Source organism: Nicotiana tabacum, chromosome 13 (genome assembly GCF_000715075.1).
Source record: "Nicotiana tabacum cultivar K326 chromosome 13, ASM71507v2, whole genome shotgun sequence".
NCBI classification, from domain to species: domain Eukaryota; kingdom Viridiplantae; phylum Streptophyta; class Magnoliopsida; order Solanales; family Solanaceae; genus Nicotiana; species Nicotiana tabacum.
Window position 1 is genome coordinate 110,823,488 of NC_134092.1, and position 25,832 is coordinate 110,849,319.

The 25,832-nt window shown below is 35.6% G+C and overlaps 3 protein-coding genes across 5 annotated transcripts; 1 reads left to right on the forward strand and 2 right to left on the reverse strand.

Annotated features, from left to right (window-relative positions):
• Positions 1-7,812: 7,812 nt before the first annotated feature.
• LOC107812720 (secreted RxLR effector protein 161-like) lies at positions 7,813-8,996 on the reverse strand. Its single transcript, XM_075228967.1, has 2 exons — positions 8,360-8,996; positions 7,813-7,931 (listed from the first exon to the last, which is right to left on the reverse strand). Exons 1-2 carry the CDS (start codon positions 8,994-8,996, stop codon positions 7,813-7,815), a joined length of 756 nt encoding a protein of 251 aa, XP_075085068.1.
• Positions 8,997-14,302: 5,306 nt separating this feature from the next.
• On the forward strand, positions 14,303-15,231 carry LOC107812722 (receptor kinase-like protein Xa21). Its single transcript, XM_075228968.1, has 2 exons — positions 14,303-14,423; positions 14,861-15,231. Exons 1-2 carry the CDS (start codon positions 14,303-14,305, stop codon positions 15,229-15,231), a joined length of 492 nt encoding a protein of 163 aa, XP_075085069.1.
• Positions 15,232-17,074: 1,843 nt separating this feature from the next.
• On the reverse strand, positions 17,075-20,091 carry LOC107812719 (receptor-like protein EIX2). Of its 3 annotated transcripts, XM_075228316.1 has the most exons (3): positions 18,442-20,091; positions 18,249-18,360; positions 17,075-18,086 (listed from the first exon to the last, which is right to left on the reverse strand). In XM_075228316.1, exons 1-3 carry the CDS (start codon positions 19,946-19,948, stop codon positions 17,264-17,266), a joined length of 2,442 nt encoding a protein of 813 aa, XP_075084417.1. In that variant the 5' UTR covers positions 19,949-20,091; the 3' UTR covers positions 17,075-17,263. The 3 variants fall into 3 exon arrangements, with proteins under 3 accessions (XP_075084417.1, XP_016493363.2, XP_016493362.2); XM_016637877.2 differs by having other exon boundaries at positions 18,249-20,091; XM_016637876.2 differs by having other exon boundaries at positions 17,075-20,091.
• Positions 20,092-25,832: the final 5,741 nt, after the last annotated feature.

The window sequence follows — 25,832 nt, forward strand, 5'->3', positions numbered from 1 at the left end:
TCTTGTGTCTTGGGCCATCAAAAAGGAAAATTTGGTGGCCTTATCTACTGCTGAAGCTGAGTATGTTGTTGCTGCCTAATGTTGTGCTCAAATATTGTGGATCAAACAACAATTAATGGACTTTGGAATTGATATAGTTTGTATCCCTATCTTTTATGATAACACTAGTGCAATTAGTATGACCAAGAACCTGGTTCATCACAAGAGAACTAAGCACATAGATGTTAGGCATCATTTTTGAGGGACAACTATGAGAAGGGTTTGATCACTGTGGAATTTTCTGCTACTAACAAGCAAATAGCTGACATCTTCACAAAAGCTCTAAGTAGAGATCACTTTGAAAGGAACATGTTAGAATTAAGGATGATTAAAATCTCCTAAAAGGAACCAGTTCTAACTCAAAAATTGGTTAGAAAATTTGTGAATTTTTATACATAATTAAATTAGATTTTGCTCAGTCTCATACTTTCATCAATACACTTTTGTGCCATGTGCTAAAATGACTCATTAATCTCTAATGATATTATCTCTATTTTCTTGGAAAATTCATACTTACACAAGAAATTTCTCAGTGAAGAACCTGGTTCATCAAGATTACTTGGTACGTACTCTCCACTCTATATATTTTGGAATAATTATATTTGGATTATGATCAAGAGGAGAGTCCCATTTAATCCTAACCTCCTTGAGCTTATCCGTTACAAAATGAACCGGTTTCATTTAAAAGAGTCCCAAAAACACAATAAGTGCCTAGATTCTAGGGAGAATCATAAACGTCTCTTCAAACTGCTTCCTACTTTGATTAGATCTCTGAACTTCTGAAAAACGTAGTTGTTATCCAATTAAACTCTTCCTCTTTAAATTGATTAGGCCTTAGTTTTTTCTTCACTTCTTAATTTCCAAGGTGTCAAAAATTCTCTCTATCTCCTCTCATCTTCCAAACATACACAAACTCATCTTCTCTCATACCCAAACATAGAAATGGCAAACCTCTCTGAGAATCCCTCATCATTACCTAAGAAAACTACACCCACACCATCTATCACACCTTCAACCACACCCACCTTTAAGAAAGGAAGGTTCAAGATGATGGCTCGCAAGGTTGTCGCTGGAGGAGATCAAATCAAGAAAATTAATGAACAATTAAAAGCGAGCCGGGAAGAAGAACCCCAGAAATCTGATGAATCATTCAAGTCTGCTACTGAGGGGGAAGAAACTATTTTTTTCTGAAACATAGCAGGTAACATCTGGTCCTAAAGTTATATCTAAACTAATCTCTAAGGTTACTGCAAATCTGGAAACTAGATTTATACTGGTAGGAACTGTGGTTGGGGTAGAGACTGTTAAGTCTGAGAAGATTGGTGGTAAAAGTAAAAAGAGAAAAGAAAAGGAGAGTGAGGGTGCTCAAGGTGATGTGAGGGGAATGGGACAAGGAGTGGCTGAATCTTCACCCACTCATGTTGGTTTGACTGAAGAAACATGAGCTATGGAAGTATGGAGTGAGGAATCGGCTGGAAAAGAAGATAGTGTGAGCGAAAAAAGGGGAAGTAAGTCCGGAGAAGCTGCTGAGGGGTTGGTTAGATTGGGGAAGAAGGTTCAAGAACCTGTTCCATCTGTGTAGAAATCTCTCGAGGACCTACTAAGAAAAGTATCTGATAGTTATAATCCTAAAAGAAAAAGGGGATCAGAAGTTAAAGTTCTTGGTACTGCTAGGGCAAACAAGAAGAGAAAGGCTGCCTCTTCTATCCATGTAGAGACTCTTCCTACAAGAGGAAGAACTACAAGGAGTCAGAAGATAGCAGAGTGAGGCTGAACTGGTAAAGGCCCTAGAAGAAAGTAAGAGAAAAGTTGCTGCTAAGGGAAAAAAGAAGGTGGTTGAGCCTGTTGAGGCAGTTGAAATTGAGGAGATGGACCTGGTTCTTCGTGATGAAGAGGAGGCAGAAGAAATGGAGGTTGTAACTCCAAAGGCAAAAAAGATCAAGACTTTCACAAAGAAGTCTGTTTCAAAGACAAAATCTGCAGGGCCCTCTACCTTGGCTAAAAGAACCAGGTCTGCCTTGAAGTCCAGAAAAGTGAAAGTAGTGGAAGAAGAAGAATGGAGTGGATAAGAAGAAGAAGAATCTGATGCACAGAAGGACAAGATGGTTAAGTTTGGGAAAAGAACCATATTGAAAGGTAGACTCCTCAGGAACCTGGATGAGGAAGGCATGGTAATGCTGCTGGAAATGCTACAACTACAGGGTTGGAAGGACATGGTCCTTCAGATGGATGGAAAGCTTGCCAAAACTGAGATTGTAGAGTTCAAATTGTGAGATAAAAAATGGTAGAGTCACCAGTGTGGTGAAGGGGATGACAATGAGTTTTGATGACAAGAAACTCGGAGAGATCTTAGGTGTACCTGCTGCAGGGTACAATGATTACAAGAAACTCAAATGTCCAAGTCTAGAGAATCTCCCTATTGCCCTTTCCATTATAAGGAGGTTTGGTGAAAATGATGAAGAGCTTGAGCCCAAGGCTATATACAAAAGTGAGATGAAGCCACCCCATAAAATGTTGTTCGAATTTGTTAACAAAGTTGTGTTGCTTAGGCAGGAAAGGAGGCACATTGCCACATTTATAGAACTGGTCCTTATGGAATGTCTGGAGAGTGGGAGGAAAATTAATTGGCCTAGATTTATCATCCAGTTTCTCGATAGGGTTCTGGCTGGCACCAAAACTCGTACTTGCATACTTCAAGGTACCCATCAAGAAATGGGAAGTTGGTACAAGCAAGGATTACTTTAGGGAAAACACTTTGATTGCTTGTGACTTTTAAGTCCACACCACTCCCAAAGAACCTGGTTCATTGAAGAAGGTACCTGTGAACAGCAAATTGCGAGCCTTGGTGCAATAAAGTGGGGGCAAAGGATGCTGAAATTGAAAGGCTGAAGAAGAAGTTGGCAGAAGTAGAAACTGAGAGAGATGCTCTCAGAGCTGAGCTTGAAAAGGAGAAGGAGAAGAATGATGGCATTCTTCATGATATGCTGAAACTGCTTCAAGCCAAGAATCAAGAACCTGGTCCTTCCTAGCCTTAAGACCTTCCTAGTCTAGTTAGACAAACCAGTGACCGAGATGCGATTTCTTTTTGTTCTTTTTGCTCATGATCCAATATTTTTATTTCTCTTTATGCTTTGTGGATGACTAGTATCAATGATAATTAACTGTTTTTGTACTCTAACTATTTGTTGATGCTTCTTAGATGGCTAATATCACTAGATTGATAAATGATGCTTGACTCCATGATTGCATTTGAAGTAGCCCAAGTGGCCATGAATAATTTTTATTAAAATCTGGTTATCTAACATAATTATGCAACTTTTCGATGATGACAAAAGGGAAAGATATGTGCTTTTTTACTTTGGATTATGATGTTTATAACCTAATGAACCTGGTCCTTGATGATTATTGACTTTAAAATGAAAAGTGTTCTAACTTTGTATTGATGTTGAGCTGAGTTGAAACAAGGCTTATACTTACAAAAAGCACAGAGTTTGTCATCATCAAAAAGGGGGAATGTTTTGGCCCAAGTGAAGTTTGTTTTGATGATTGACAAAGGAAATCAAGCATGAACCATGTCCATACACAGTGTACACAGTCATGGGCAGAATTCGAGCATAAGGGATGCACGTAAAGGAGATAAGCTCAAGTTGTTATATCTGATATCTCCTGATCAAAAAGGTTGCATAAGTGATAAGGAGAAGGACTCTTTACTCGAGAGAACTCTATTCTAGATAAGGGAGGAGTTAGAAGTTGAAGATAATTAGAATTTCCAGTATAACATTAGAACTCTAGTTATTTCTTGTTCTACTAACTCTATAAATTGTATAATGTTCTCATTGTACAGGTACACACAAACACTGAAGTTAAACCTGAGTTGAGAGAAAAATAACAAGGCATTTTGCAAGCAATTCTTTTGCGATTCAAGTGTGCGAACCTGAAACTACATGAACCGGATAGAAGAACCAGTTACAAGTGTCTTTATTTTATTCTAGTTCAATTGTGGTAGGGTTTTTTAAATTGTACCTTTCAGCTTTATCTAGAAGCAATTGTATTAGGTACTCTGAGTATTCAAGTTAGAATTAACTTGAACTTGTCGTAACAGTTAGAGGTTGGTTGCCACAACGGGATTACAGGTAATCCTTAGGTTTACAAAGAGTTTTGTAAATGCTGTTTTGGCTCACTGATTTAGTGAAGTGTTGGGAAAAATCCTACTAAGTAGTAAGTTGTGGTTTTTTCACCTCTTGAGCCGGGTGTTTTCCATGTAAAATACTTGTATTCTTTACTTTTCGCATTTATTATTTTTGCAACAGTAGTATAAGGAACACATAGAAGAACCAGGTCCTTCCATAATCAGTGCACGTGAAAATTGGACACCACAAAAATCACCCTTATCTTGTGTGGTATTGAAGTATAAGACATCAGAAAGCATACCGGACAACACATTGCGAATGCTATGAGGATGTATATCAATATTTCTCCATGAACCACTTTTCAGCACAAGAATTTCACTAGGTATTGTGCGACCATCATTTGTGTTCTAGATAATCTTAAGGATCTCATAGCCACCACTAGTTGAGTCATAACCCAATCCCAAACAAGAAAGTGCCTTAGTCGGAAATTTAGATTAGGAAGCACTATTGATTGTCGTGTTGAACAATATTCTCATAAACCTTGATAATATCCAAGGCATCGCCACAACAACAGATTTTGCAAGACTGTGGTTCAGAGTTTGAAAGGAAAACAAGTTCTTATACACCCTCAACCCGTTGAACTGACGACAAAGGACAACAATAGATGCTAAAGAGATCATCCTTGTTGGACATTTGGAAAATAAGAAATTTTTGGGAATTCGTATCATTCTTGGCATGATTGAAATGCTTCATCGTAAAGTAAGGGTAACAGATTAATGTTTCCAAAATTTTAAAGCATATTTGAATTGAAGAAGAGACAGCATAAGTAACCTGCTGAGGATGTCCATTAGTATATTCTCCTAGAAGTGAATTCCCATGGCCTGGATAGGACAAGAAAGTGCTATCAGACTATTTCTCTTGAAGTTTTCATATCAGACAAATTCAACCAAGAGCTTAGAAAAGATGGCAAAAGAGAGAGCAACAGATGAGAGAGACATTTTCAACATGTTCGATGCCTTGGCTATGCTTGTAGGGGTCGTTTGATATGATGGATAAGCAAAAACAATCCTGAGATAAAAACTTAGTATCGTCTTATCCTTTATCTGATTACTAATCCTTGGATAAGTTATTCCAAGATTAAAAATAGTATCAGGATAACTTATACTTGTCAGAAGGTGGAATAGTAATCCCAGGATAAAATAATAAAATTGATAATCTCATGATTAATACAACATACCACATAGTCAATAAGAAACAATACAAGGATTGAAAATACAAGGGAGAGGGGTGAATTGTAGCTGATTTTAAAAACTTAGTTGACTAAGTATGGATTTAGTCGACTAGGCTGTATACAATATTTGACTTTAGTAGAGATAAATGAGATGAACATAAGGTAAAAAGAGACACAATAATTTTTATACTGGTTCAGTACCAATGTGGTACCTACGTCCAGTTTTCTTGGGTCACAAGGGTTCTCTTTGAGCTTGATAAATGTTTACAGTAGTGATGATTTGTGAACGTTCACTACCGACGTTGTACAACAACTATAATTCTTTGTAGAGTTGACACAACTTTCTTTTTGCATTCTACTTCTTCCTATCTTCTGAGATACTTGTAGACTCAGGAATACAATGTTTGTACTAAGGAATATAAATGCTTAGAAACAAATGTTGTAGTTGCGTGTTTAATCCTTGAGTTTGCCCATCCTCTTATAGGCGAGTTTTGAGAGTTGTTGTAGATTGGTCTTTGATTGAGGCCCACAATATTTTACTGATATTTGACTCAAGAGAGGTGCCTCTGATTCCTTCATGAGAGATGAACTGGATTCATTTAATTGCTCCATGCCCGAAATTCAGGGAGTGCACTTGATTTGTTTCCCTTTCTTTTTTTAATGGCTTTACAGAAAAAGGGGCAACACTCAAATTATCTCCCATTATGTTGTGTTTCCCACTCCATTTTGAATCTCCTATTTTACTGTAAGTATGTCTTCCATTATGTCATTTCACTTTATTTTTGGATCTTCTTCGAGTTACTTCAATTAACAAGACAAAGTGGGTGAGTTAGATTTGTCTTATTGTCATCATTGAAACTTAAGTGTAATAATCTTCCCCTTTTGATGATGACAAAACAAACAAATAAAACAAAGTAAAAACAGATTGTACTTCCCTTTCATAGCTTAAGATGCATGCTCCCCTGAGTTATTGCTCTAGTTCTGTTACTCCCCCTGAGTTGTTGCTCTGGTTGCTTTGTTTTACTTGCCTCCTTTCTCCCCCTTTGGCATCAATCAAAAAGAATAGAAAAGAGATCGAGTGCAGATAAAATAATCATAATATAGGTCACAAGAAAACTGGTTAGGATAGTAACGTTTATTCATTCAGCAGAGGCATACTGTGATGGTTCCTACAGACCAGTGCAAACAGAAGTACCAAATATACACCCCAAATACAAGTAGCGAACAAAAGATTATTTTTTTAAAACACACACACACAACCTTAGTTTCTCCCCGGGATGTACTTCAGGGTATTGATCATTTTGGTGCAGAAAAAGTCATAAAAGGTATCGATTTCTTTGGTGATTTTGTTCATCTTTTATGTCATAGAGTTGAAAGCCCTGATTCCTTGCCTCCTTGTAGCTCTTATGTCAATCCTGAGCTTAGCCACATATGTGCCTGTTTCTTTGGTGATTTCCCTGATCTTGTCCACTTGTTCTTTCATGGTGGTGAGCATGATTTTTACCTCATCTAGACTTTGCTGAATCTAATGCGGATTAATAGTGGCAGTCGACTGAGGCTCTGTTGGTTAAGTGGGTGCTTCAACCTGTACTAAAGAACTTTCAACCTTGGCACATCTGACCCATCCATTTTCACCTAAGGTGTAACCCATCATAGTAAAGGCTGTCTTATCATAAGTGCTTGTAATGTGCTTAGGTGAAAAAGGTGCCAAATCAACCTTCATGACTTTAAGGATATGTGAAATGAGCAAGCCATAAGGTAAGCAAGCTGTAGAGGAGGATATATCCCTGATACTTTCGAGCATATAATGACGAATCCATACAAACCAGTCAAGTCTTTTATTATTCACAAGACAGTAAAGAACGAAAATGTCTCTAGTAGTCAAGGTGTTGAGAGACCCAGTCCTAGAAAGTAGAGTAGTGGCTATCATATGGGCTAGATTACGGTATTCAAACTTGAGATTTTTAGGACCAATGCCAGGAGGGTTTTCAGAGAGAAAATCTTTCGCTTCTTCTAAATAAACTTCAAAGTCTTTAGGCCAGGAATTTTGTACAAAGACATCATAACCATGAAACTTTGCAGAAAAAATCTTTTCAAATTGATAGGGATCAAGAACAATCTGAGTACCTAACACCATTGATTCTAAATCATCTTTGTCATTCACAAACAGATTTGCGTAAAACTTCCTCACAGGCTCTTCATATACAGAGGTTCCAATATTATCAAACATAGAGGAGAGACATTGAAAATCAAAGATAGCAATTACATCACAGTGTAAACTTTTCATAAGAGGAAGACTTACAGAGCGTCCATAGGCCATAGATTTAGACTTATAAGACTCAAACCTTGATTTTTCACTTGGTCCATATAAGATTAGTTTATCCGCTGGCCCAAAATCTGAGTTTTTCACTTTCACATTCTTGCATGCAGGTCCTTTGGGGGTTTTCTACATTGATCTTTTTCCTGCCCTTTTTTGACTAATAGAAAGTTCCTCCGATGATTCACTGCTTTCATTATCAGCTTTGAGAAGGCTGAATTAAGAGATGATTCAAGGTCAACAGTTTCTTCAGCATTTTGGATTTTCTTAAATCGTCTGTTTCGTCTTGTGGCAGTGGATGAGAGATTTCTTTTCGCCATGGTATAAAAATTTTGTGCGAAGTGATGAAAAATGAGAGATAAAAAGGGTATTTATCTAAGATTGAAGAGGTTCATCGGTTAGAGGAAAAGGTAATTTGGATGAAAATGATTATTCTGGGGAGTTGCTTCGGCGACACAATGTAATAATAACACTTACATTTATTAATTAAGAAGACAAAAAAATATTTTATAATGATTTCTTTACAAAATAGATATAATACCAATCTTTTTATGCAGTAGACAAAATCTTTCTTCCAAAAGAGGTTTTGTAAAATATCAGCAAGTTGCGATACAGTACCAATGAATTCAAATAAAATATCACCTTTTGCAACATGATCACGAATAAAATGATGTTTAATTTCAATGTGGTTTGCCCTAGAATGATGCACAGAATTTTTTGAAAGACACATAACACTTGTATTATCATAGAATATAGGAGGAGAGGTAAGAGATAAATCATAGTCGAGAAGCTGATGCATGATCCAAAAGATTTGTGTACAACAACTCCCTACAACTAAATATTCTACTTCAGTAGTTGACAGAGCAACACAATTTTGTTTCTTTCTATGCCAGGAAATTAGAGTATTTCCCAGCAATTGGCATGTGCCACTAGTACTTTTCCTGTCAATCCTATCACCTGCAAAATCTGCATCTGAAAAACTTTTTAAGGAGAAATTGTTAGAATGAGCATACAATAGTCCTAATTCAGTGGTCCCAATGAGATATCTAATAATACGTTTAACTGTAGTAAGATGAGATTCCTTTGGAGCCGACTGAAATCTTGCACACTTACATACACTGAACATTATGTCTGATCGACTAGCAATGAGATATAATAGTGATCCAATCATTCCTCTATACATCGTTTCATCCACACTTTTTTCATGTTTGTCTTCTTCAAGAAAAGTTGTTGGGCTCATTGGAGTTCCAATAGACTTTGCATTTTCCATGCCAAACATTTTTATGAGTTCCTTGGTACATTTGGTTTGGCTAATGAAAATCCCTTTCGAAAATTGTTGATTTGTAATCCAAGAAAGAATATTAGTTCTCCCATCATTCTCAGTCTTAATTCTCCTTTAATAATATGAGAGAATTCTTTATATAATACAGGGTCAGGACTCCCGAAGAAGATATCGTCAACATAAATTTGAGTAATAAGATTACCTGAATTTGAGTGCTTAATAAATAAAGTTATGTCGATATTACCTCTTTTAAAGCCTTGATTTAGAAGGAATGAGCTTAGTCTTCCATATCAGGCACTAGGAGCTTGCTTGAGTTTGTATAGAGCTTTAGACAGCTTGAATGCATGGTTTGGGAAGCTGGAACTTACAAAAACCAGGAGGTTGTTTCACATATACTTCTTCAGAGATATATCCATTTAAGAACACACTTTTTACATACATTTGAAATAGCTTGAATCCTTTATGAGTAGCAAAAGAAAGTAGTATTCTAAAGGATTCTAATCTTGCTATAGGTGTAAAAGTTTCATCGTAGTCGATTTCTTCTTGCTGAGAGTAACCTTGAGCAACTAGCCTTGCCTTATTACGAACCACTTGCCCGGACTCATTTAGTTTATTTCTGAAGACCCATTAGTTCCTATAGTGGAGTCGTTTGATGGCTTTGGAACAAAATCCCACACTTTATTTCTTTCAAATTAATCGAGTTCATCCTTCATAGCTTTGACCCAGTAAACGTCTTTAAGGGCCTCGTTAACCTTTTTTGGCTCAAGTTGCGATATTAAGGACATGTGAGAGTTGATCTTCTGAGATCTTCTAGTAGTGATACCTTCTTGTGGATTTCCAATGATGAACTTGTAAGGATATCCAGGTTCACTTTTCCATTCATTTGGAATATTTGTGATCGCCTGTTCAACAGAAGATGGTTCCTGGAAATCAATGTGTTCTTCAGTTGATTGATTTTGCTGCTCAGTCGACTGATATTGACTGTCTTTTCCTGCAACAACAGACTTTGGAACAATAGATATTTCCTCATCTTTAGGAAGTTTTACATTCCTTAAGTGAGTGTTAGTATCTACAAAAACAACATGAATGGATTCCTCAATGTATAGGGTTCTTTTATTAAAGACTATATATGCTCTAATTGAAGGAGAATAACCAAGAAAGATACCTTTGTCACTTTTTGGATCAAATTTACCCAAGTTATCTTTACCATTATTGTGAATGAAATAGTTACATCCAAATGGGTGGAAGTAACTGATGTTGGGTTTCTTACCATTCCACAGTTCATATGGAGTTTTTTGGAGAAGGGGTCGAATCAGACATCTATTGATAATATGACATGCAGTACTTACAACTTCTGCCCAGAAGTGGTGAGACAGAGAATTTTTCACAATCATGGTTCTTGCCATATCTTGTAAAGTTCTGTTCTTACATTCTACCACTCTATTCTGTTAAGGTGATCTTGGCGAAGAGAAGTTGTGAGATATTTCTTGATCATTACAAAAGTTTTCAAAGGCTCTGCTTTCGAACTCTCCTCCATGGTCACTTCTGATAGTAGAAAAGTAATATCCTTTTTCACGCTATATCTTCTTACAAAAAACTTCAAAATTCTTTAGAGCGTCATCTTTATGACTCAGAAACATAACCCAACTGAAACGAGAGAAATCATCTACGATAACAAAGGTATATTTTCTACCACTAATGCTGGCAGTTCTAGTTGGACCAAATAGATCCATATGCAGGAGTTGAAGGGGTTTAGTAGTAGATACAATGTTTTTGCTTTTAAAGGATGAACGAGTTTGTTTTCCTAATTGACATGCATCACAAATATGATCTTTTAAAAAATCTAGTTTTGGAAGATCAATGACAAGATCGAGGTTAGAGATTTTTTGAATAGTATGCATGCTAGCATGGCCAAACTTTCTGTGCCAAACCCAAGGATCATCAATTATAGAAGCTAGACAAATTTGATTACTAAGACTGTCTATGTTGCTTATAGTATAGATATTTTTGTCTCTATTTCCAGAAAAAATAACTTTACCTGATTCGTCTTCAATAAGCCAACAAGATTTTTTAAAACGAACCTCATAGTCATTGTCGCATAGTTGATTGATACTAAGAAGATTGTAACCAAGTTCATCAACTAGGTATACTTCGTCTACATCACATGTTGAGCTAAGAGGGACTCTTCCAACTCCAATTACATTCCCTTTTGATTTGTCTCCAAATGTGACAGTTCCTCCATCTAATTTGGTGACTGTTTTGAATATTTGTTTGTCACGAGTCATATGTCTGGAACATGCGCTATCAAGATACCATTTTCCTTTTCTATTCCGCTTGCGCTGTTCCTACAATAAGAAGTTACTTATTTTTAGGTACCCAAGCTTGCTTGGGTCCTGAATGGTTAGTATTCTGAGTGTTAGCTTGATTTGAGGTCTTGGGTCGCCAGACCCATTTCTTGTTGTTCTTAAGCCTGCAATGGTTAGCTAAATGACCAAATTTTCCATAGTAAAAGCATGGGGGGTTATTAGAATTTTCATAGCCTTTCTCTGCTTTCATTCTAAACCTGGAATGATTTAATTTGTGCCCATTTTTAACATAGTGAATACATGAGGAAGGATTTCTAGTTGGAAATTTATGAGGAACAGATTTATTTGATTTAACAGAACTATGACTGGTGGATTTTCGTAATCCACTTAATTGAAGTTGAAGTTCGTTAACTTTCTCTTGAAGCATATACTTCTAATTTCAACTCCCAATCTTTCTTTTCTCTTTGGATTTTTCGAAGTTCATTTAGAACTTTCTCAATATCTGTAAGAGCAATATAGATAAATTCTTGAAGTTTATGACAATTTGGACATGTAGGAAGACGTACCTCACTTATACCTTCGTCAACCTTGAGAGCAAGTTCACCTGAGTCTTCATCGTTATCATCATTAATGTCCATGAAGCATATGTTGGCAATTTCTTCTTAATCAGGTTCTTCTTCATCACTCCAAGCTCCAAAAGATTTCTTCTTTTCAAAGTTCCTACTAAGTTTCTTTTTCAGTTCGGGACATTCTGCTTGGATGTGTCCATGTTTCCCACACTCATAGCATCTTTCATCATTTTTGTCGTTATCATTGTTCATCTTCTCTTTTCTGAAGTTTGAATAGCCTCTTCTGTTGTATCTGTTCCTCTTCATCATGTCTATTAGCACTTTGGAAAGCATAGCTATGTTCATATCTTCTTCTTCTTCAGCCACAGTTGCTTTGAATGCGACTGTCTTCCTTTTTTCTTGTTGAACTTGCCTGTCTAAATGTATTTTTTCAAACGCAATTAGATCACCTCTTAGTTCATCATATGCCATTTTGTCAAGATCCTGACATTCCAAGGCAATGACTTTGGGTTACCAAATCGTGGGAAGACTTCTCATAATTTTTCTGACCTGTTCCTTACTTTTGATTGGTCTACCAAATAATTTTAGGTCTCCAATGATTTTGCTGAACCTGAAAAATATTTCTTCTACTGATTCTCCATCTTTCATATGAAATAGTTCATAATCTCGAACTAGAAGATTGATTCTTGTTTCTTTCACTTTATTGGTTCCTTCATATGTGACTTCTAATTTATCCCACATTTTCTCTGCAGTTTCACAACTTGATATCTTTTCATATTCTTCTCCATTGATAGCATTATACAAAAGGTTTTTTTCTTTGGCATTAACTATTATGACAACTGATTGTTCTTCAGTGTAATCATCTAAATCAAGAGGATCACATGAAACTATAACTTGACCATTTTCATCTTTCTTTGGTGGAATTGGAAAATTTCCCTTTTTGATCACGCGCCAAACTTTAATGTCATATGACATAGTGTAAGTCTCCATGCGTACTTTCCAGTGAGAAAAGTGTTGACCATTGAAGTATGGGGGTCATACTTGAGAGGTTCCTTCTTGGAATAGCGCTCCAACTACTGTGCTTGATCCCATGATCTTTTCCTCACTTGCTGTTAAGCAAAGTTCGTGAGTTAAGCTCCGATACCAATTAAATACAGGGGGGGATGAATTGTAGCTGATTTTAAAAACTTAGTTGACTAAGTGTGGATTTAGTCGACTAGGCTGTATACAGTATTTGACTTTAGTAGAGATAAATGAGATGAAGATAAGGTAAAAAGAGACACAACAGTTTTTATACCGGTTCAGTACCTGTGTGGTACCTACGTCTAGTTCCCTTGGGTCACAAGGGTTCTCTTTGAGCTTGATAAATATTTACAGTAGTGATGATTTGTGAACGTTCATTACCAATGTTGTACAACAACTATAATTCTTTGTAGAGTTGACCCAACTTTCTTTTTGTATTCTACTCCTTCCTATCTTTTGAGACATTTGTAGACTCAGGAATATAGTGTTTGTACTAAGGAATAGAAAGGCTTAGAAACGAATGTTGTAGTTCTGTGTTTAATCCTTGACTTTGCCCATCCTCTTATAGGCGAGTTTTGAGAGTTATTGTAGATTGTTCTTTGATTGAGGCCCACAATATTTTACTGATATTTAACTCAAGAGAGGTGCCTCTGATTCCTTCATGAGAGATGAGTTGGATTCATTTAATTGCTCCATGCCCGAAATCTAAGGAGTGCACTTGATTTGTTTCCCTTTCTTTTTTTTGATGGCTTTATAGAAAAAGGGGAAGCACTCAAATTGTCTCCCAATATGTTGTGTTTCCCACTCAAATTGTCTCCCATTATGTTGTGTTTTCCACTCCATTTTGAATCTTCTATTTTACTGCAAGTATGTCTTTCATTATGTCATTTCACTTTTTTTGGATCTTCTTGGAGTTACTGCATTTAACAAGGCAAAGTTGGTGAGTTAGATTTGCCTTATTGTCATCATTGAAACTTAAGTGTAACAAGGATAACTAATCCCAGCATAACTAATCTCAGTATAACTAATTCGAGTATAACGAATCCCAGCCTAACTTATTTTCAAACCAAACGACCCCATAGTGTCTATGTTTGACAAAATAACATTAGGCATAGAAATCTTGTTAAGATTTATACTGCCTGTTCAACTTGTGATTTTGAAGGAAATCAGTTTAAAGCTTTAGTTTACGAGTACATGCCTAATGGGAGCTTAGAAAGTTGGTTGCAACCTACTCCAGGAGCCGATGCCTCAAATAATGAGGAGAGTATCCTAGGTCTAATCGAAAGACCAAACATTGCTATTGATGTTGCTTGTGCACTGGAATATCTTCATTACCATTGCCACAAGCCAATCGTGCACTGTGATCTGAAGTCGGACAACATCCTTACCGAATCTCGACAATGACATGACTGCACATGTAGCTGACTTTGGATTAGCAAAGTTCTTGTCAGAAGACATGAGCAAATATCATCCTAATCAGAGTAGTTCAATTGGAATGAGGGGGACAACTGGATATACTGCACCAGGCAACATTGTCTAATCAGTTAGATAGTTTCCTGTTGATTCCATTAAACACTGTTTTTAGATTCTTCAAAGTTGAAATATTTTTTTTATTATGATTCCTGTTAAATGGTGTATCAAAGTAGTATATATACTTGATCTTCTCGAGATAAGAGGCAGAGTTTTAAGATTGACTTTTATAATTTTTAAGTGCTTCTGCAAAGGTGCTTCATTTTTTCCTTTCCCTTTTTTCTTAGGTATTTTTTCATTTTTGGCCAGTCTGCCGAAATTAATTACAGGCGCTAACCCAAAGATACAAAAGATGTACACCAATTATGCATATATTATGTATATTATATGTATATTTATACTTAATATACAAACATATACATTTGCAGGCTATTATTTTTTAGGGCCGCCCGAAAATGTAATTATCCCTCTTTCTCTTTTCTTATGTACGCAGAGTACAGCATGGGAGGTAAGGCTTCTCCATTTGGTGATGTTTACAGCTACGAGTTCAAAGATGGACTGACTCTTCCCAATTTTGCTAAGATGGCGTTACCTGAAATAAATGATGAAATATTTGACACAATGCTTCAACCTAGCAGCAGCAGCAGAGAAGGGCAAGACGAAGAGGAAGGCATTATAGATCCAGATGGTTCTAGTGTGAAACAAGCACGGGAATGCTTGATCTCAATAATAAAGATTGGAGTTGAATGTTCAGTTGAATCTCCAAGAGAAAGGATGGATATTGGGGATGTTGTCAAGGAAATGCAATTAATTAGAGACATTCTCCTCGCTTCTCATGCAATTCAAAGCTCAACCAACGGGTAAATTTGTTCTACTAACTTTGTTTTCAACTGTGATTTGTCAAAACTGAGAGTTGATTGTTTTCTAAAGAAAGTATCAAGATGCTCAAAAACAACATTTAGAAGTTAAAATAGTTTTATTTTTAACTGAGTTGAGTAATGTTTATTGGTAAAAATTGCACGGAACGCCCTATTTGGTCGCTCACATTTAACCTATACCCACCTTTTTAAAAAGTTTTAACTTGTACCCACTTTTTAAATAACTTCATGCCTCTTTCTCCCCTTCCTTCTCCTCCTTCGTTTTCTTCTTCTCCTTCTCCTTCTTATTCTTCTTCGGGTAACAATGATTTTATATGGTGGTTGTAAACATTTTAATGCAATTTATGATGTTTTACAATGGTGAGTTATTTTATTTTTTTACTATTGCTTAGGGTTTCTTCTTCTTCTTTTTCTTAATTGCAAAATGGGTTCATTAAATTTATTATTGTTTTGACAAATTGATGATTGAGGTTTGTTCTGATGATATTTGGAGGTTATGTTTTAAATTTGAGCTCTTTTGGAGTAGATTTAGGTATTAAATCGTATATTGGATTGTTATAATTCGAAGAACAAATTTCTGTTTCTGGGCAATTTGCACTTCAGGCCTATTTGGCCTTAAGTGCATAAAAACGTTGGTTGCACTTCATACTTTTTGGCCTTAAGTGCATCTGAAGTGCAATTTTTCACTTCAGACTTATTGGCCTTAAGTGTAGCAAAACGTTTGTTCCACTTCAGACCTTTTCGCCTTAAGTGCATCCGAAGTGCAATTTTTCACTTCAGCCTTATTGGCCTTAAGTGTAGCAAAACGTTTGTTGCACTTCAGATTTTTGGCCTTAAGTGCATCTGAAGTGCAATTTTTCACTTCAGACTTATTGGCCTTAAGTGTAACAAAACGTTTGTTGCACTTCAGGCCTTTGGCCTTAAGTGCATAGGAAGTGTAATTTTTCACTTCAGACTTATTGGCATTAAGTACATGAAACCATTGGTTACACTTCAGATCTATTTGGCCTTAAGTGCATCTGAAATGTAAATTTTCACTTCAGACTTATTGGCCTTAAGTGAATGAAAACGTTTGTTGCACTTCAGACTTTTTGGCCTTAAGTGCATCTGAAGTGCAATTTTTCACTTTATGCTTATTGGCCTTAAGTGCATCTGAAGTGTAATTTTTTACTTCAGACTTATTAGCCTTAAGTGCATGAAACCATTGGTTGCACTTCAGACCTATTTGGCCTTAAGTGCATTTGAAGTGAAATTTTTTCACTTCACGCTAAATGTTTTTTAACTTCAGACCCGATAAGTTTGAAGTTGATCTTAAAGTGGGTAAGGTTCAATTGTGACATCAAAACCGGGTATAAATGCAAATACCCATATTTATTGGTTTAGCATATTTGAGAAATTCTTAGGACAGCCTCATTGATGGATTTCCATTGTATTTTTCTTATGATAAAGAGAAAAAATTTATCCCTTTTTTTCTTGTTGATCATTGTCTTTCTTTCCTCGGTTTCAGGAGCTTGAGGTTTGAAGGCTCTTCCAGTCGTTCTATTACTAGTAACTGGCAAAATTTTACATCATTTCGTCTACCTTGATAATTCTGGTGAAGAAGTCGAGGCCAGTGATGTATTCTTCTATATGATTAGCTGAGCTGTTTTGTTTGCTCATATATGAAGTACTTACCTCTGCAGATTGAAGATTTTACATTAGTTCAATCATTTGTTCATTTGGCCTTAGTTTAGCCGAGCCCAACTCCTTTACTTGCTTGTTACAAGCCCAATAAAATGTAACTCAATATAAAGTAAGGGAAAGAGCTTTAAGGGGCACTTACACTTTCCTTTTGAGATATCAACTTTATCAAAACAATATGAAACTATGCAACTAAGCATACACAATATAGTACTAGAAGATTTTACAAACAACAAAACCAAAAGAGGATTTATTCCTCTAAGCTAAATGCTTCATCTGCTTTCTTTAACTGCATGCAGAAAATAATGATCTTCACTACTTTCTTCAGCAACTGCTGCTTATTTATAAATCTTGTTGGCCATGTTATCAAGATACCTCATATAGGCATATCTCCAAGACTTTTTCAATAATAGAGTAGTCCAAAATACCCAGAAAGTTGTGATGAATCCAATTCCCATGCTAATATAGAATGATGATTCATCGAGCCAGTTGTTTTCGTTGCTTTGAGTGGCGTCCACCTCCTGTTTCCTGGGAGAATTACTATTACAGTGAGTAATGTCCTCATGGAAATGTCCGGAGCAGCCTTGAGAGACTGGTACGCCGCACAAGTCTGGATTCCCAATGTAACAATCAGTGCTGAAGGTCGCAAATTGATTTCCAGTTGGGATTTTTCCTGTCAATCTATTATACGAAAAATTCGCAATTGCAAGATAATCAAGTTTCACCATGTTGGATGGTAAGAAACATGACAGGGCATTTCTGGAAACATCAAGAGCTTCCAAATTGTGCAAGTTACTAATGTCATGAGGAATTGCTCCTGTTAAATTATTCCATGATAAATTCAAGAACCTCAATTGAACAAGGGTGGTGATTTCCCCAGGAATTTCCCCTGATAAATGGTTCTCTGATAGATCAATTCCCAGGAAGAAATGAGCACGATGATCATAACCTCTCTCTTTCAGCATCATCATCACATCCTCCCTGTATACTTCAAAAGGACCATAAATTAAGGAAGGAACCTCCTCTACCCCGGCCAAAGTCAGGAAATTTCCAACACACTTTGGAATAGTTCCTGAGAGAGCATTGGAACTAAGGTCCAAAATAATCAAGCTCTTGAGCTGGCAAATCTCCAGGGGAATGTTTCCTTCAAACTTGTTCCACCTTAAATTAAGAATCATTAAATGTTTTAAACTCTCCCCTAACCAAAATGGTATATTTCCAGATAAATCATTTCTAGCAACATCAAGAATTTTTAGTCCTCGTAGGTTCTTCAATGATAAAGGAAGATTTTTGGACAACTTGTTGTTGCTTAGTAGCAGATACCTGAGAGTGGTGAGATATCCAATGGAATGAGGTACTTCACCGGACAGATCATTACGGGCTAAATTCAATACCGCCAGATTTTTCCCATATCTCCAACAGTCTGAAAGTGTTCCTGATAGAGAATTGGAAGATAGGTCTAGAAACATGAGAGAATTATTCATGACAAGTGATTCACATACAGGGGAAATGGTACCATTAAATGAATTGTGGTCCAAAATCAAGGTCATCATCGTGGGCGAGAAATGAGGTAGAGGACCATCAAAGTTGTTCCAGCTCAGGTCTAGTTCTTCAAGACTAGTAAGTCTTTCTGTAACTTCAGGAACTTCCCCTCTGAAATAGTTGTTTGAAATATTCATATGCTTTACCTTTGCAGACAGATTCCAGAACCATTCAGGAACTTTGCCAGAGAGTTCAGCGCCAGAGATATCAACAAATGAGAACTCTTTTTGTGTCTGAAGCCACAGGGGAAAATGTGTGCTAAGTTGGCAAGACTGCAGGCCAATGAAGTCAAGTTGAAAGCGAGGCATCCAAGTTGCGGTTAAATTGAGGATAATTGAGTTGGATGACAAGTCTAAAACTTGCAAGTTACTGAAATTCAAGAAATGATCAGTAATCGAGTCATTGAAAGAGTTCCAAGAAACATCGAGGACAACTAATTGCCTGAGTTGTGCAATGCTTCTTGCTAAAGGACCCTCCATATTATTGTTAGAAAGATCCAAAATTTTCAACTTTGATGACAGAGCTGGTGGTAAATTGCCTTCAAGAGATTTCCTTGAGATATCAAGAAAAGTAACTGAACTCATATTCACAAAAGTAGGAGGTAGATTTCCTAGGAGAGAGTTGTCAGAAAGATCAACAACTCTAAGTGAATACATGTTTCCAAAGGCATTTGGAAGTAAACCACGTACCTGACTTCTTGTGAGATTAAGATAAACAAGACTGTGGCTTGTGTTGAACAACCAGCTAGGAATTGGAGCTTGAAAATGGTTTAACGAGAGATCAAAAATTCGAAGTGACGATGTGAGATTCATAAAAGAATTTGAAGGAAGCAACTGATCAAGCTGACAGGCAGACATATGTAATTCCGTGAGAGAAGTTAGCAGATTGATGTCATGTAGCCAGTTTTTTGCGTCGCTCATGTCAACTCCACTTAAGTCAAGAATCTTCATAGAGAATAGGTGCCGAATCCATTGAAGGTTGTCAACTCGGAGTGAAAAACCATCACTAAGATCAAGAAACTGCAGCCGTGATAGATTTCCAAGATGTTCAGGAATGGTTCCCCTAAATTTGTTTTTCGACAAATTGAGATACTCTAGGTTCTTAAAAGTGGAAATAAACTCAGGAACCTGTGCCCCAAGGAAATCAATTTGGCTCAAGTCTAAGTGTCTTAAATGAGGCAAGCCAAGCAAAGAAGTAGCAAACTCACCTTGCAAGAATTGTTTGTGTAGATCAAGAGCGATTACGTGTCCAGTTTTGTTGTCGCATTCAACACCTTTCCACTTGCAGCAGTTTTCCTCGAGCATCCAGGACGACATGCTTTGTAATGGATTCCTGAAACCTTGCCTGAACTTGATAAGAGCAATTTTCTCACTTTCAGTGCAATGAATGCCTGAATTCATAGCACTGATTTGCACACAGGAAAATCCATCTGAAATAGCTCCAAGAAGAAGAAGAAAACAAACTAAATTTACACCTTCCATGAGCAGTAACAAAATTCTGATCAATAATCAGAGTGAAACTGACTAGACAAATGGAATGCTAAAAGCTCAGTTCACTGGATCCAATAATTGAAAATTAAAAGCAAAAAAGTGTTTTGGTGCCTGGAGTCTCGGTCTTTGTTGACTTGAGTAATGCATTCTGTGTGTTGCTGGGGTTTCTCAGAAATTACATTTAAACCAGAAATGATATTAAATAATTTAAAAGAAAAACTGAAACATCTTTTGTCTCTAGTATCTCAAATGGAAATGCTGCAATGGTCCTCTTTTTATGTCATATAATATAAGTACTTCGACCAAGAACTTTTATGATTTATGATGATGTTTTGAGTTTTCCATTTCATATCCAGCTTTAAACTTTCCTGAAAATATAACCTACTTTGAATAACATAAAGACTGGCTGTGGGAAACTAAAAAGTGTTTGCATTTTGAATTCTTCTTTGTTATATTTTAGAGTCCACTCAGACACAAGAAAGGGTTAGAATTGTGTCTTGCCCGATTTTAGCGATTTCAAAGAAACTAGTTCTTTGTACTAAATAAACAGACACAAACAGAAAGTGAAGTGCAGAAATTGAACAACACAGTGATTTTTACAAGGAAAACCTCCTTGCTCAAGAGAGTAAAAATCACGGTCCAGTCTAATAGGATTTTTTCCCAAAACTTCACCAATTTCAAAGAGTAGTTTTAGGTTATAACTCTATAACCAAGGAAACTAACTCTAATACCCTTACTCTACAATCAACTTAATTGTAGCTATCCATTCCCAAACTAACTCTAGTCTACGAAGCTAATACAAAAACTCAAAGTTTTTGTGCTAACAATATGTTACAACATAAGAACAACAGACTAAAACAAATAACTAAAGAACTAGCAGCTTTGTCTTCTGGAATAGGTTCTTTAGTTGAGCAGCCTGAATCCTTTGAGAGCACCTTCTTGCCGTAGTTGCTATTGTCAAAAGTGAATACTTGATCTTTAGGCGACATCAATAGGTCTCTATATATAGGAATGAGGATGACAGAAATCTTTCTCCAATTAATTAATGCTCTAGAACCTAGAATATTTCTGTTAAGGAAAACCTCTCCTAATTTGATTTAATTTTCTTATTTGTTTCCGCCTCCTCAACTCTTTCCTTCCACGCAAGTTATTCCTTATTGTAGAAATTCTTTTAATACACGGATTCCTCTATCCAAGATATTTTCTTGTTGCGCATGAACTAACTTCTTTCTGGAATTGAACTTGCACATGTAATTGCGCGTCTGATCAGCATTTAATTCCATCATGCTACGAACCTGGTTCACTTGACATCTGCTACTCATAGTTGCTCTTCATTTGTCAATCATCAAAACATAACCAAACTAGAACATGCTCAGCTCAACATTCTTTGTACATTATTCAGTACATACATACAACTGATTTCACTATTATGGAAAATAAACTAGTGTAATCAGCCATTTAATAACTAAGCTCGGTGATGTGAATACACCTAATTTCTTGACCACTATTCAAATTTCATAGAAACATCTGCAACTATCTTTTCATGCAGGCATATGAGAAATAAATAAAGTTTGCAAATAATCTCTATTTCAAAGTTTGTACTCAATTCTTTGCATACTAGCCTTCATCAATAAAATTCTGGAGATGATAATTTGATTAGCTTATTTACCATCTGATCTGTCTAATACTATTTCTCCTCTTAGACTGTAGATACAGGTGCAAATTTGATTGGCATGCACTGATAATTCTTCTTCTTCTTTTGGCATCCGAAAAGATTAAATTTTGTGTCCCTTCTATATTGGGTTCGTATGCGAGTCTTTTGGTACAAAACCCATACTAAAATGAAGAGTCCCTCCCACCTGATGGCCCAAATTCCACTTTCGCAAGACTGATCATCCAAATGATCCAAATTAAAATTTGGTATTAACATTTTAGATAGTATTTCACACCTTGTTTTTTTTAGATAGTATATTCCTTCCGTTCACTTTTAGTCAGAGGCGGATCCATGATTTGAAGTTTATGGGTTCCTATTATAATCTCAATTTAATATACAATAATAACTGGGTTCACAGTTATATATTTATAGATATTTAATGGATTTTTTAATAAAAATACAGTGTCTCCGCAAAAGTTACTGGATTCCTGGGAACCAGTAACTATACTCTACCTCCACCACTGCTTTTAGTTGTTAACTTTTCACTTTGCACCCCATTTAAGAAAAAATAAATGAAGTATGTATTTTACAATTTTACCCATAATAATGATAGCATTTCAAAATATTTTTCTTCTAACTTTCTAAAATGGACAAGTAAAAGTGAAAATATATTTTTAGTATAGTGGACAATTAAAAATGAATGGAGAAAGTATATTTTAAATTAATTATTTTTTCCAATTTTACCACTATCATTAAGTAATTGCTTTCCAAATTTATTGAAATTATTACCATTAACAAGAGTAGTAAATACTTAATTAATAATGATTAAATGATAGAGTAAGATGAGAATGTGTATTAATTTACTATGATTTAATGATAATCATGTTTATAAACACAGTTATCATATATTTATTGAATGGTATAAATACCTGCATGTAAGTTTTTGAGACTGTTTCAACATTCAGTTTCATTTAAATATGCACCCTATGTACTGTACGATTCAAACAGAAATAATATAAAGCTTGAAACAAGAGAACGTTACGTTATGTCCTCCATATGGGATGCTAATTAATTCTCCCACTACATAATCTGTAAATTTTGTTTTCTTGTCAATACTTTTACTGCGGATTTTGCTAATTTTATGCTTTTAAAAATAAGTGTATTGATCCCTTATTCTTATTATAGTATTTAATACGGCATAATTTATTTTCTGATGGTTCTCATGTGATCCGTAGCAATCTTTCCTTAATTATTTTGTTTCTATCATCAGCATTCGATATTTGAACCTCTTCCTAACCTATACTATATGTTAGACATTTCTTTAATGAAATCAACTATTATCATTTAGTTTCAGTTAAATTTTTTATTTAGCACCATTAAACGAATTATTTTCTGTCTTTACATTCAAAACCATAATTTTATGGCAATTTTTTTTTTCAAATTATATGTCAATTCAATTCAATTTGATTTGATTTAATATTTCGATTTGGCTTGAATAACTTATATGTAAGGGTCTAAAAGACATCAACTGCGTAGAGAAGGACGGGAAACACGCTGATCATCATCATCATCCAAGAGCTAATATAGGTTTCGCAGAATTTAATAGTTTTAGTTCCGACTTTGCGTTTGTATTTAAAATAAAATTATTTAATATCTATAAATAATTTTCTAGAATATAAAACTCATAAACTCAAACTTCCCGTAGAAAACTGTTTGACTACATCCTATATTGAAAGCAAACCAAATGCCGCGTCCCTTTAGCACAGTACTCTTGTCTTCCTAGCTGTAACGCGGTCTACTTTCATGGGACCAAAAGAAAATTAATTTGATCAATGATCACCAAATATAAATTGCTTTAATTTGTATTTTCTTTTTTAACGTCAACAACACCTCTAGCTGGCTTGATGAGACAAAAAAAAAACCCTTAAATAATCATTAAGATAGGGCAATATCCATTGTTTGTTTCAATCTTTCTTCACCATATTTTCTTTTTATCATGACTTTCACTCATTCTTGATCATATGAGTACCAAATTAAGTGGTTGAAAAAGTAAATATGACTGGAAAAGCTACACTTGTGAAGGACATTATTGCCACAATTCTAAATCATCATGTGGTGCAATTAAAGCTGGTCACAAATAACTTTGATAAAATTCAAAGAAATTTTATATTATATAGGGACACTATTGTTGACAAGAAGAAGTGTCGCCTCCTATATTGTGATATTATTACCAAGTCTAAAAATGAGAATTATCACAGCAGGAAGTTTATTGCCTCCATGTTTTCAGAGATGAATTCTTGATTTGGAGTTTACGGCGACTTCAAATCAATATATAATAATTAGATTTCAGTCAAATATTTATAGATATTTAGATGTGAATTTTGGATCCCCTCTGCATGTTCGGAAAATATCCTAAGGGGCTGGAAATTAAATTTGGCAAGAAGGATCTAATTAATACAACGGGGATGACACAGCAATTGGATAAACCACTCCCCACAATGATCGATGCATCTCCAGTAATAATTTGCAAGGTGTGTGGTACGTACTGCCTCTGAAATAATATATTGAACACATTAGAATTAGAAATAATAACAAAGGTTAGAACAGGGGCGGAGTTAGATGGACAGAAAAAGGTTCAATCTAGCCCATTTCGTAAAAAAAAATTACATTGTATATATATAAGGTTAATTTTTTCATATATATATATATATATATATATATATATATATATATATATATATATATATATATAAAATTAAATGTTAAATTCCTTTAGCTTTTTGTGTATTTACTTTTTAAATTTTTTGAAATCCCTTTTATAAAAATTCTGCTTCCGCCACTGATGTAGGAATTCTTGAAGCAGAGATTGTATTGTATTTTTCTTCTCATTCATATATAGTGAAAAACTCTATCTTTTTCTGCCCTGAGGATTAAGCTTAGCCGAACCTCGTTAAATCCGTGTATTGATTTTTCTTCTCTATTTGCTTTGTGTATGATTGTGTGCTAGTTAACCCACGATCATCCGCAACAATTGGCATCAGAGCAAGGTTTGGATTTATATATATAATCTAGGGTTAAGATGTCTTCTTCATCTTCAAAAAAGTACGAAGTAGAGAAAACGGGGGTTCTAGCTTCAGTCTATGGAAGATTAGGATGAAATCATCCCTCGTGTTACAAGGTTTATGGAAGGCAATTGATGAGGATTTTCCTGAAGAGTTGAAAGAGACGGAGAAGGCAAACCTGAAGGAGAGGGATTTGAGTGCGATATTCATGAGTGTTACAGATAGCGTTCTTCGGAAAATTGCTGAAGAAACTTTTGCAGCAACAACATGGAAGAAGCTGGAAGATCTGTATTCTAAGAAATCGCTGACAAACCGCCTCTACCTGAAAATGAGGTTATACAATCTTCGTATGAATGAAGTTACACCTGTTAAAACTCATCCTGATGAGTTTAATTCAATTATAATGGACCCGAAGAATGTGGATATCAAAATTGGGAGTGAGGATCAGGCCTTGATTGTGTTATGTTCTTTACCATCGTCTTATGATACTTTTCCTAATATGCTACTATATGGGAAAGACGGTATTTCACTGGAAGATATTAGTAATGCACTATCTAAAATGTTAAAAAAGAGCTTTCTAAACAGCACAACTGAGGATGAGGGTCTTGTGAATAGAGGAAGAACATAACAAAAGGAATTTAACAGGAAAATGTCAACTGCTAGATCGAAGTCTAGAACAAGGAAGCAGAACTGTTATGAGTGCGGGGAGCAAGGTTACTATAAGAGAGATTGTCCCAAGCTGAATAGATAATTCGGCAAATATTATTGACACTCGCAATAATTTTGATGATACTGATTATGTAGGGGAAGTCTGTGCCATAGGTTCTAGTCATGGGCAGAATTCCTAGATTCTTGATTCTGGTGCTACTTTTCACATGTGTCCACACAAAAATTAGTTTGCAACTTACAAGCAGATCAGTGGGACTGTCTACATGAGAGATAGCAATCCATTACCAGTAGAGGGGATTGGTAATATCAGATTTAGAATGTTCGATGGAATTATCAGAAATATTGAGTGTTGGCATGTTCCTCGGATAAAAAAAAATTTGATCTCTCTTTCGACATTGGATGATCAAGGGTATAAGTTTCACTCCGATAATGGAATACTTAAAGTGTGTAAAGGCTCCATGGTACTCATGAAAGGTGAACTACATTCTAA